The 13,203-nt window shown below is 48.5% G+C and overlaps 1 protein-coding gene across 2 annotated transcripts in view; it reads right to left on the reverse strand.

The window, feature by feature from the left end:
• Positions 1–12,961, reverse strand: part of ETF1 (eukaryotic translation termination factor 1) — a 36,574-nt gene extending 23,613 nt beyond the window's left edge. The window contains exons 1-2 of one of the 2 annotated variants that reach the window (XM_030572047.1): positions 12,917–12,961; positions 12,722–12,829 (exon numbers count right to left, since the gene is read on the reverse strand). In XM_030572047.1, the coding sequence (XP_030427907.1) occupies positions 12,722–12,807 (86 nt within the window). In that variant the 5' untranslated portion in view covers positions 12,808–12,829; positions 12,917–12,961. The other variant, XM_030572046.1, reaches the window with a different exon arrangement.
• Between the last annotated feature and the right edge of the window lie 242 nt (positions 12,962–13,203).

Below are 13,203 nucleotides of genomic sequence, written 5' to 3' on the forward strand. Positions count from 1 at the left end.
CAAGGTATGGGCATGTTCTGAGTGGAACCTTGCAGGCCTGGAGCACCAGGGTTCTTCTGGGGCAGTGAGGCAGATATTGGTAACCCATGTGAACACTTTTATACTTCAGGCATTGATGACTCACTAGCAGACTTAGTTCTGCCACTATACTCTGTCACCAGTTACTGTACTTTCCAACTTTAAAAGATTTTAGCTGCACTACACTATCAGGCCAGTCGGTTTGGTGCAAGATGTACACTGAATGACTGAAGCAAGAAAACCAGATGTGCATATTCAGATGTTTAGGCCTCAGGGATACATAGGGAATAGCAAACTGATTGCAAAGCACTCACCAGTAAGCACAGAAAGTTGTCCCCTTCTCAGTTTCCCACTCCCACTGCATCTATCTTTCAGATAAAAGTCAGTTTCAGGGATGATCTGTTCATGAATGATGCTCTGTGCTAGAACCATGCTGTTTGGTAGTGACTCATGCACCGTTGTGAAGGAAGATTACAGGGCACACAGGTCACTCCAAAGGCTTCTCTTCAAATCCTTTCCTTTACATCATGTGGTGTAGTTTTCCCAAACCCTGAGGCATCAGAGCTTAGCAATCAAATGGACCCAGAGAGTTCTTTACACTGACTGCCAATGCATCAGCTATGAAAGACATGCAGCAAGGTGTCCTGGAGCACATCTGCACTGTTAGCATAGCTCAATAGGAAAGTTGAGAGCAGGGGAAGAAAAAAGCCTGAAGAAACACTTCTGAAATTGACAGGCAAGAAAGGCAATAGGCAAATGGCCAACTCCCCTTTACAGTTACAAGTTCCTGCTGGATAACACATGGCACAAGGAAAGCTGCTGTCCTGGAAGACTAGTTAGAACAGGCGTGTCAGACACCCACCCCGCAGATTTATATTTATCCAGCTCCATGATGGACTGCAGAAGGCAAGCTCTCATTTATAAAAGTGTAATGCTGCCTTAGACAGAATCAGCTCCCAGGGGTGAACGGCAGACACTCAGCTATTTGCATATTTAACTCCTAAGCCTAAGGACAACACAAGGGCCAGCATCCAAGTAACCTAGGTGCACAGCTGGGTGACAATATACATGACCAAATAAGCTAAGAGTAAGCGTAGTACTCAATATGTGTCACTTCTCCTGAGTAACTGGAGTCATTGTGGATAGTTCTCTGAAAACATCCACTCACTGTGCAGCAGCAGTCAGAAGAGTGGCCAGAATGTTGGGAATCATTAGGAAAGACAAGACGACAGAAAATATCATATTGCCTCTATAAATCCATGGCATGCCCACATCTTGAATACTATGTGCAGATGTAGTCACCCCATCTCTAAAAAGATACACTGGAATTGGAAAAGGGCAATAAAAATGATTATGGGTACAGAACGGCTGTCATATGAAGAGAGATTAATAAGATTGGGACTTTTCAGCTTGGAAAAGAGATGACTAAGGGGGGATATGATAGAGGTCTATAAAATCATGACTGGTGTGGAGAAAGTAAATAAGGAAGTGCTATTTAATCCTCATAACACAAGAACTAGGGGTCACCAAATGAAATTAATTGGCAGCAGGTTTAAAACAAACAAAAGGAAGTATTTCTTCACACAATGCATAGTCAAGCTCTGGAACTCCTTGCCAGAGGATGTTGTGAAGGTCAAGACCATAACAGAGTTCAAAAAAGAACTAGAAAATTAATGGAGGATAGGTCCATCAGTGCCTATTAGTCAGGAGGGGCAGGGATGCAAAACTTTGCTCTAACCCAGCAGTTCTCAAACTGAGTCAGGACCCCATTTTAACAGGGTTGCCTGGGTTGGTGTTAGACTTGCTGAGGCCTGGGGCCAAAGTCTGAGCCCCACTGCCCAGGGCCGAAGCCCTAGGGCTTCAGCCGGGGGCGGCAGGGTTCAGGCTATAGCTATCCCTCCCCAGCACTGAAGACCTTGGGCTTCAGCTTTGGACTACCCACCCAGGGTGGCGGAGCTCAGGCAGGCTCAGGCTTCGGTCCCCCCTCCTGGGGTCTTTTAGTAATTTTTGTTGTCAGAAGAGGGTTGCGGCACAATGAAGTTTGAGAACCCCTCCTCTAACCTGAAGTCTGGCTACCACAAAAGGGCCATATCCTACGCTGTCTTTCTGCAAACACTCCCTCTTTTCGAGAGCGGGCCAGCTCACACAACATACATTTAGCCCTCTCTTCAGCCTGGGGTAAACAGCCTAGGTTTGATGGGCTCTCTGGTCAAAGATGGCCAACATAAGGCTTCATAAAGCACTCTTTATACACTGTAACTGAAGTAGCTGTTTAGCAATCCAATTAGAACACAGAGCACAAGAGTAACCATAAAGGAAGTCTACTTTCATGGGTGCCTCTCTTAACAGATCCCTTCTGCTTCAAGTTAACAGGACAAGTTTATTAGGAACAAGGGAAACTGACATGAAGAGCACATGCTGACTGTCAGTTTTAGTCCTCTACCTTTTCTTCAAGGAGAAAGTGTCTCTTGCTAACCTGCAACACCTCACTAACAGGACAATAGCCATTGCTCTACCTCCTACAGAGCTCGTAGCAGCAGGACACTGTACACAACGGCAGAGAGATTTACAGATATGCCAAAAAGCTGACTGATCAGACAGGAATTAGCTTAATGATCATGAAACTTAAATTATGGAGTCTAAAGCTTCTCCTTAAGGTTAATAGTCATCACCGTCAATTGTACGACTTTTAATGCACTTCTCTCATCTACCAGAGCAGTAAATATTCAGAGAACTTCCTAGGAGCTAAGCAACATCTCTATTAAAGAACAGATTTAGGTGAGCCTTCAGGAGAAATAGGAAACCGAACTTCTCACATGCTGCAGACTTGACTGATGGACCCTCAGCCCAAAACAAGAGACTTATTTTCCCTTCAGTAAGGTGAATCTCATGTAGTATTCCTGGCAGAGAAATGTCAAATATTTGGGACCTAACTCAAGCCTTCTCAGGTTGAATATGGAGTCATTTACTTTGGAACTAGCCCAACCCTGATGCAAGTACAGGCAAAGGGGTTTTATTTATGGTGAACCCACCATGTTACAATTCCAGATTCCTGTTCAGTGCATGGGAGGGGTTTCAGTTAGTGAGATAACGATGCCTAAAGCCTGATGCTTGGAAGCAGACATGCTCTGAGACTGTGCAGACGGGAGTACCTTTATCTCCTTTCTGCACTCCTCTGGCCACACAGACATTCCAGAGTGTTTCCTCCCCCTAGCAAGCCTCAAGACAGATTGTGATGGGGCTGCAAATCCCTCCAGCCCAGAAAGGGAGACAGGGTTTGCAAAGTACCCTCAGCAAATGTGCACATTGCCGTACTCCTCTCTCAGAGTCTTGCTGTGAAATGACTGCAAACAGGACACAACTGTCAACTTTTTACTGCATTTTTAAAATCCAGCCTGTTTCACGCACCCCTCGCATGCTATTAGATATGCTTTTCCTTCCTGCCTTCACATCTTGGCACTATCTTTTCCTCTGCTACTTCCACTGTCCATCCTTCCTCTCCATCACCTTAAACCCCTTTTGTTCCCCACCATACGTTGCCTTCTACATCTCCCTCCCCTGAATTTTCAACCCTGCTCTAACTTTGCTAATCTCTCCTCCTCCATCTCCCACTCAAATTCACCCCTCACAGACAGTGCAGTTTGTCACCTAAACTGCACAAGGTTATATCAGAATAAGGGGCTATATAGCCCAGGGGCAGTGCCTAGGTGATAAGCCAAACCACACTGCCCTCCCGCTGGGAATCCTATCAGGGTGCCATCCCCAGACAATTTTGTAGCCTTTGTGATACAGATACCTCCCTCCCTCCTCTGGCTGCTGTTCTATGTGATCCTCTCCTGTCCCAAAGCGCTTCCACTTGCTGGTGTCTGCTCACCCAGCCGTCCCCAGTCTCAGATTCTCCTCAGTGAGCAGTCTACTGTTGGCCTCTAGTATCAGTGCGGTAGCTGTGTTAGTCTGGATCTGTAAAAAGTGACAAAGAGTCCTGTGGCACCTTATAGACTAAGACTTTTTATTCACCCACGAAAGCTTATGCTCCAAAACGTCTGTTAGTCTATAAGGTGCCACAGGACTGTCGCTGTTAGCCTCTGTTGCTCAGAGTTTGCTTTGCTACGCCTGGCAGTATGCATAGCAGCAGAACCAAGGGACAAGGCTCTGGTCAGTTTGCTCTTTGCTGCATTTTGACAGAGTTCTAAACAGCAGCACAAACACTGGAGCTGGATGGCTGCAGTGCAGGCTCAGAAAGACAGAATTGCTTACAGTCCCGCTCATAGACTCATAGGTCAGAAGGGACCTATCTGATCATCTAGTCTGACCTCCTGCACAAGGCAGGCCACAGAACCCCACCCATCCAATTTTATAACAACCCCTATCCTAGGACCGAGTTATTGAAATCCTCAAAATTGGTTTGAAGACCTCAAGCTGCAGAGAAACCACCAGCAAGCGACCCGTGCCCCACGCTGCAGGGGAAGGTGAAAAACCTCCAGGGCCCCTGCCAATCCGCCCTGGAGGAAAATTCCTTCCCGACCCCAAATATGGCGATCAGCTAAACCCTGAGCATGTGGGCAAGAGTCACCAGCCAGCTCACCTTTGGGAGCTTTGCACAACCACAAGGGATGCTAAGAGGAAAGCTGAGATTCTGCAGAAGTGGATGACATTCAGGAAAAGCTGCAGACTCAGGACTGGGAAAGTTTCCTATTCAAACTGACATAGTAAATTTTCCAGCTCCTGCTCCCCAGGATCTAGAGGTGGGGCAGCGTCAAGATGGAAATTCAGGCTGCAAGGGCTTTGGTTGTAGGAGGAGCGCTAAGTGACATTTACTTGGTGTATGACCAGAAGTGTGCATGCAAATGAGAAAGGATACTGCAGCTTGTTCCTTCTTATGCCTGGCCTCCACTTGAATGTTGATCAGTATAACTGTCAGTTGCTGGGGGTGGTTACTGAAATAGCAATACCAGTACAAACCCTCATGTTGGTGCAATTATACTGATAAAAAGGTGCCTTATACCAGTTCTCCTACCCACTCACCCAATACAGGAATAGCCAAGGGGGATCCACACTAAGGAGGGCTGTACTGCATTGACTAGATGAATGTAGCTGAGGCAGAATAGCCCAGTGTTAACAAGGCCTTATGCTATGCCTGCAATTGGTAGAGTGAACCATTTAAAGCCAGAAAGAGTTGTTTTTTCAATAAGTAGTTTAAATACTCATGCTGCTGAATTTTGATATATTCCTTATTATATTCATCAAAACAGAGACAAGACTGTCTCTCCAGTGCATGCCAACAAAATGCCAGCATGCCCCTACTGTACCTTTTCCTTTAGCTAGAGCCCTGCCCTCACATAGAATAGGAACTAGGCCAAAGTGTAAAGGGACATCTCACTCAAATTGGAGCACCCATTCATTCACACGGGAGCATAACATCAGCCGTTCACCACTTAATAGAAGTTATGGGTCATTTGTTAAGAGACCCGTCATGCCAATATCACTCCAATTATTAAATATGCCTTTTCTTCAGAGCCAGCAGGGTATGTGAACTTCCAAGGGGCCCACGAAGTTTTGCCAGCTCACAAGACTGGCATGGTACAAGCATGCACCAAAAAAATGCATGTAAACCTGATTCAAGCCCTTCCAGCTTTGACAATGTGCCCTTACCCAGAACGGATTTCAATTAGTGTCACACAGGGCTGGAAAGCGATGGCAGCCTGAGGCTACTCCTGTAACTGGGCCATTCCACATGGGTCAGTAAGTCGCCTGATGAGCCACAGGAAAATTCAGAAACACTGGCAGCTTTTTGCAACACATACTGGGTACCACCTTTGTTAAGTTATAAGTCACCCAGCTAGCGTTCAAGTATAACTAGTTTTGAAACAGGACAGCTCTTAATTGTGCTATTCTGCAGATGCTCCTGCATGCGCCTTTGAACCTCAATCTTTTTCATCTCACTTTGTATTTACCCTGTGTTTATTTTCCTACATGTAAGACACGAAGAGACCTCCTCGATAGCACGCATCTTCCTGCAAGAGCCTGCATTGCTTTGCCTTCATGGTGATGATATGATCACTAAGCCGCCCCCTCCCGTCCCATGCTTGGTTTAGTTTTTAGGATAAGGTGTAGAATTGCTTCTGAACAGGTCTATTTCTCTTCTTGCTACGAAAGGAAGTGTCTGCTTTAGTTCCCAAGTGAACCCCTCTTTTAAGGCTATTTACTTAATTTGGAAGACATGCAACTCTGATTTATCATGGGCCGGTAAGTATTCCACAGTCACTTCACCAGCTACTGGCCTCAATTCTTACCCACCTATTTGTCAGCCTTACTTGTGTTGGCAGACCATATCAGCCCCCATAACACTCCTTCCACATTTCTGCTTTTCCCCCCATTTCAACATTTAGTAAGAACTATTTCCCCTGAAAGGGAATCCCTCTACTTGGGTGCAGAGCTGCCCAGATGTTTGGCCGGAGCAGAGCTTAAGCCTTGCAGGTGCAGTTTCACTACAGCTGTCCCTCCATCACCCTTCTCTTCCAGCCCTATAAGGATGGATTCACACAAGGGCTCACAGGCTCAGCAGTCCTGAATGCGGTTGTTGAAGATGATTTGCTAGCTAGTCCAGTGTTCATCTTCACGAACATCTCCCTTCCCCCAATACCCTCAGTTTATCTGATGGTTTCAGGTGGCCATCATGCTTATGTCATCAGGCTCTGCTGTACAGGCACCATCAGAAGTGCTCCTGCTTTCTGTAGGAAGGATAGCTCCTCTATCAGCCCTCCTTGGTACCCCCTTACTCTGTGGTTGAAAATCCATTCGCCCCCCTTCCCCACAAGAGGGGATGGCTGCATCACCTTAGTTTGATAAGAGCATGATCAAGACAGTTTGCAGAAACTGAGCCATTATTCAGTTTACCATGAAGCAACAGTTGAAGTTAATGAGTCTGGCAGTTTCACAGCTGTCTAGTTCAGTGCCCTGGTCACCAAGAAAATTCAAATATCGTGTCAGCTTTATGCTGACAACGGGAAAGCTGTGAGCAGCAACAGAGGCAGGCAAGGGAAGTTTTCAAAGGAGGAGGGATGGAAGAGGATCACCCAAATAAAAAGAGGCTCGGGAGGAGTACAGTGGCCAATACCATTTCTCTTCTGCCCTCTGCACAGCCAGACCACAGAGGACAGGAATGGCTAGAGGAGCGGAGACACCATCCCACTGCTGCAGCAGCCAGGAGGCTCAAATAAATGTTAGTCTCTAAGGTGCCACAAGTACTCCTGTTCTTTTTTCAAACAAGAGAATTTCAGCACTCTCCCCTTCCCTCTTAGCTGGAGAGAACATGGGGCTGGGTTTCTCTCCAGGGTATTGCACTCACCTTACTGGCCCCCAGCCCATCTGCCACTGGCTAGTAGAAATGTAGTCACCAGGGTCACAAGTACCTAGGTTTTCAGGCCCTGCCTGCTCTCACAATAAGAAGTAGATAGCTACTCTTCTTCCTTCATCACTCCCTGAGGAGACTGCCTCATTAACTTTTACAAGACAAATCTGCAGCTCATCTAACTAATAAGACATGGCTAGTTTGGACCATCAGATACTCCCTGACCACAGCTGTTCCCTTCCAGCAGCAAAGGGAACAGAAATGTGATTCAATGGGTATTTACTATCCAGATGCTGATGAGAAAGAGCAGAGCCCAGGGACAGCACCTTGACAGGAATCCCACCACCTTCCCAGGAGCTAGTATTCTCTGGGATGTTGCCACAGACTTATCTGGCGGGACCCCTCTTTTGTACTGGCCTCTGTCTAACCAGCATCTGGTAAATCTGGAATCCTGTGTTCCATTCCCTCAGTTTTCTGCCCACATCCCTGCTGCTTACCTCATCTATTTCACATACATGATAAAAGTATTCCCTGGCATCGCACTCACATGTTAACCCTTTTGGGAACACCCTGCAGATTTCATTGAGCTGTTACAAGTGGTCAAAAAAGAGCCAGAATAGCTTTACCATCATCATGTGACTACTTATTACCTTGTGCTGTACAGACCTACACCCACCTCAGTAACACCCAGCACATGGAACTAGGACACTGCTTTTGGTTACTGTTTACCACATCTCCACCCTTTCTTACTAATGCACTTCTGAGTCCCTGCCCTTTGCATCACCCTGTTTCTCCAGAACTATGCCTGACACCCACCCATCCTAGAATTCTCAGAGCTGGTCCTCCAACTTCACAAGGAAAGGAAATGACTCCTGAGGACAGGAAAAGCCTGTTCCACTGGTTCAATTCTCTTGTGCTGAAGGACTTTGTGCTCCTAGGTGGAGAAGAGTTGCTGAGCCTATCCCCATCTGAGGGGCTGTATAAGATACAATGTATTCAGCAGGGATAAACTTATGGGTTCCTGCAACCAACACATTAGAGCATAACTTGTCTTGTCTACACTAGGCTCTTTACAACACAATGTTAGTGAACATATTTTTAAAAGACCTCTCTCAGTCTCAGATCCTCTAGTTAACATGTGGTAACACACACCAAGGGTATGCCTACACCAGTGGTTCTCAAGCTGTGGGTCGGGAACCCAAAGTGGGTCACAACCCCATTTTAATGGGGTCACAGGCAGGCTTAGATTTGGTGGGGCCTGAGGAAGAAGCCTGGAGCCCCACCTCCTAGTGCCAAAGACTGAGGACTTCAGTCCTGGGCAGCGGTGCTCAGGTTACAGGTCCCCTGCCTGGGGCTGAAGTCCCTTGGCTTCAGTCTGCCTGTGGGGTCCAGGCTATGGCCCTCCCCTACTCAGGGCAGCAGGGCTCAGGCTTTGGTCTCCCTTCCTGGGGTTGTGTAGTAATTTTTGTCAAAAGGGGGTCACGGTGCAATGAAGTTTGAGAACCCCTGGGCTACCCTATGGAACCTATGCCAGCACAGCCATCAACATACCCCTCGCACAGGTGCAGCCTACACCCAGAGAAGAGTTTGCCAGCATAGGAACAGCACCTCCCTGAACAACGTTAGCTACATTGACAGAAACTCTCTTCTACCAGCACAACTACATCTGCACTAGAGGGTTTGCTGGCATAGCTGTGTTGGTCAGAGTGTGCTTCCCCCCCCCCCACCTGCCTGACCAGCGTAACTATGACAACAGCTTTTAAGTGCAGACCAAGCCAAAGTAAAATCCTAATGAAGACATGGTAGCTGCAGTTCTAACACGTTGCAGAGCTAGATGAATGCTAGAATCCAGTGTTTCCCTGACCTGCTAGCACAAGTTTAAGACTGCCTGGTCTTCACTAGGATTTTACTATATATTAGCCAACACATAACAAGCTCCTCCTCTTCCATCCACTGTGCCCCTTATTTCTCTAGTCCACAGCCTGATGCTTTGCATCAACACTTTATTTAGAGGATATTATCCCTTGTGCAAAACTCTTTTCCTCAACTGCATTCACTCTGCTAGTTTCCACGCTGCCTTTTTTCTGAGGCTTATGGTTTCTGTGCTTAGCTGAGTTCTCTCACTCCTGACCCTTGCAACAGCCATTTACTGCAAATAAAGAAAATCCAAAGAACTGCCTTTCTGGACCAAACCTGCTTATGCCAACATACTTTGAAACTCTGAGCACCAGAATGCTAGTAGTACATGATGGCTAGTAAATGTTCCATGCAGCCCAGCTATGATCAGCATCTCTCTAAACAATGAGGAATGCTAAAGCACAGTGGCTGACTTCACAAGCAGTTTAACAGGAAACTCTAGCGCACACCTGTACCACCCCATACCCGTTTAGTTTCCTATTGCAATCTGAATTCAAAGAAACAAACTGTCTTCATTAGCTCTAATACACAAGAGCTCTAATACCCATAGCTCTCCTAACCATGAAGGGCTTGAGCTAATGTGTTAAAAACGCAGCAGACTTGGATTAGCCTGAGCTCAGACTCCGGGGGGTTTGGTGGGCTTGAGCATACAAGCTGCCTGGGCTGCAGTGTTCACACAGCTAGCACTAGTGACTCCTCCTGGGCTAGGAGGCTCGCTCCAAGCTGCAATGTAGACATAGCTCAGGCTCCTAGGGAGCCAGACTAGCTAATCAGCAAAAATATGCTGGTTAGTCACATTAATCCAGGGCCATAACAACCCCCTCCCCCAGGTAAACATCAATACAGCTCTGAATAAGAGCTCAGTATCAACTGGTGATACTGGAACAACTGGAAGGGAAAGTATCCTACAGATTCCTGAACTGGAACAGACATTCAGTGTTCTAGATGAGTGTGGGTATGTAATGGCTACTTCACTATACACACCTTAGTTTGTCTCTTCTACCAACAGTAGCTGGTCCAATAAAAGTTATTACTTCACCAACCTTGTCTCTGTAAGATCATCAGAGTCAAACAAGGGGTGAAAAACTTCTTTTCAACAACCAGGCCAATAAACTTCAAACAATTTTCCTTTTTTTTTTTTTTGCACCTAAATTGTTAAGGAAAAACAATGGAGAAAGGGCCTGAGGCACAGATGGACTCAGTGGCTTATAATACAATGTGACCATACATTTCTGAGAAGGGTTAGCTACCAGCTTTTGGAGGAGTCAAGGGTTCTTGTTCTCTCACAGGGAGTCAGTCACTTTTTGGCCATGGTAGTACAGAGGAAAGTTCCCATTAGTCACTCACATCAAAGAAAGTAGAGGCAGTATATAAAACTCTACCTAGCTGACCACAAAAGAACTGAGCAAAAGTCAAGCCCTGAGCCCCCTTTTCTCCCGACTGCCCTGGCATCTAGAATAAAACGCAACCCAGCACTAGGACTGTCTGCACAAGCCTCCACAAACCCCCCAAACTAGAAGCTGACATTCTTAAAATCCAACTGACATGACAACTGGGCCATTAGGTGTTCCAAGCTCCACCCTATTCAAGGAGGGCTGCACCCCTGGAATACTCAGCTTGATGCTCTGCAGCCACCAGGAAAGGCAGCCTTCAGATGAATCCCGGCTTCCCTTAGATGCACAGGATTAGTCTTCTGCACTGAAAAACACATAGGACCTGTGGTGTTTCCATGGGCAAACAGCTGTAGAGAGCTTTTGCTTAATGAAGCAAGTCATAGACCTACCAACTGCAACTCAAACCTATTTCCTAGGCTCACAATGGTGCCTCGAGGAAGATACTGCACTTCTTACCCCCTCCCCCACAAAATCAATTCCATGCTTCACTTTTGTAATTAAACTTTTATCATTGTCTCTCTACAGGGAGCACTGCACTCTCCCTTCCAGCCCCACTTGCTTGCATTTAAAATACTCCAGCCTTTAAAAACACAAAGATTTTTATTTTCAGCCCAAATCAACTGAAACACTGAAGGCACCTGCTTGTTTCAACAATCTGTTTAGACAGATTATTAGAGGCTGCAAAAGAAAGCTGAAGCTTCCCTGCCTCCCTTCCCCTCCCCCTCCCACCCCCTTCCCAGCTGGTGATACTGGAACAACTGCAAGGGAAAGGAAAGTATCTTACAGCTCCCTGAGCTGGAACATTCAGTTTAGCTTAGTGTGGGTATGTAATGGCTACTTCACTATATACACCTAACATTCCTCTGCATTTTAGCTCTGCTGAGAAAATGCCAGCTTTTAGGAACTTCATCTCAAACCAGGGCTGACCAAAATGCATACCACATGGCAACTGCCAGACTTACTCAGTGATATGTGCACATCTCAAGTTACAAGCTACTAATGCTAGGATAGCTTACTTTCTGCCAAGAAAGTATCCAGTTGCCATTAGTATATGCCAGCAGCCAGTTAAGGTATCAGAGCCAGCTTAAACCTCCTTTCCCCTCACTTATCAAAATGCTCTTTGTATCTGGACTCCCAAAGCATCACATGTTGCGCATTTCTGAACTCCTGGGCAATCTGGAGAGCCCACTGTCCTAGACCCCCAACTTTATCTTGACACCTATGCAAATGTTTAAGGGAGAATGCCACAACACACAGGGAATTTACACGGGATCAAACCATGGAGCCATCCAGTCCAGTATCCTGTACAGCAGCGCTCAGTATTTAGTTCTTCAGAGGAAGCTGCAGGACACCCTTAAAGGAGTATTATGGAGTCATTTGTCCGCAGGGGAAGACTCAGTGATTTAAACCCCAAGGCACAAAAATTTAATTACCCATATCAATTGCACCTCATGTTTTGTGTCCCCCTGGCCATCCTCACTCAGGGCCACCTTTGCTTTCAGAGCCCACCAAGCACTGCGGCCCTTCCAGTCAGGAAGCCGCCGGCCCGTCAGCAGGGCTCCAGCACCGATGAGCATAACACGATCGCGCCGATACTGGGCCTTGGCAGAGCTGCCACCGGCTCCTCACTCGCTGCCCGCCCTGCTCCCCGAGGCGTCAGTGCCCCTCCCAGCCCGCAGGAGCCACGCACGGGGAGAGGAAGGCGGCCCAGTAACCTGCCCCCTCCCCCATGGTCCAGGGCAGAGCAGCGTCGGGGCCCCACTGCCCAGAACGCCTGGCGCCGGCGAGGCCCCCTTCACCCGGGTGGGGCTCGCTCTGCCCCAAGGGATTCGCGCCCGAGCCGGGGTCGGTTCAAATGCTGCCCCGCGCAGGCCAGCGGCGGGGGCCGGCTCCCCAGGACCAGCGGAGCGAGGAGACCGAGCCTCCACCCCACCGGGGACACGCGGGAGCGACGGCCGCCCGCCTCCTCCCAGGCGGAACGAGGGACACCCCACCCGGGCCCGCTCAGCCACGGCCCCGCCCACTCCCCGCCGCTGCTCACCCGCGGGCCGCCTCTAGGCTCTTGATGAGCTTCTTGATCTTCCAGATCTCCACGTTCCGGTCGGCAGCGCTGGGGTCGTCCGCCATCTTCTCCTCCTCCGCCTCCTCCCTGCGGCGGCCGGGCCGGCGGACACACAGAGCAGAGCGGTTAGTCCCGGCCCGCGCGCCCCGCGACCCCGCCCGGAGCGGCGCTCACCTCAGGCCCTATCCCCCCGGCGGCGGCGGCGGCTCCTCCCTGCGCGGCGGCGGGGGCGGCTCGGGGCTCGCGGCGGCTCTGACGTCGGAAACCGGCTTCTCTCCCCCTCTCCGCGCTGCATGTGTTGCAATCCGCTCACATGGGGCCTGTGACATCACTTCCGAGGGACCCCGGAGAGGGCGGGGAGGAGAAAAGGGGGCGAGACCCTCCGGCTCCGCCAATCGGCGCCTTTCAGATCCCTCTCCGCCATTGGCTGGTCCCGCCATGCCGCGCTCTTCCCATCGCTA

Source organism: Gopherus evgoodei, chromosome 8, assembly GCF_007399415.2.
Source record: "Gopherus evgoodei ecotype Sinaloan lineage chromosome 8, rGopEvg1_v1.p, whole genome shotgun sequence".
Classification (NCBI taxonomy): Eukaryota; Metazoa; Chordata; order Testudines; family Testudinidae; genus Gopherus; species Gopherus evgoodei.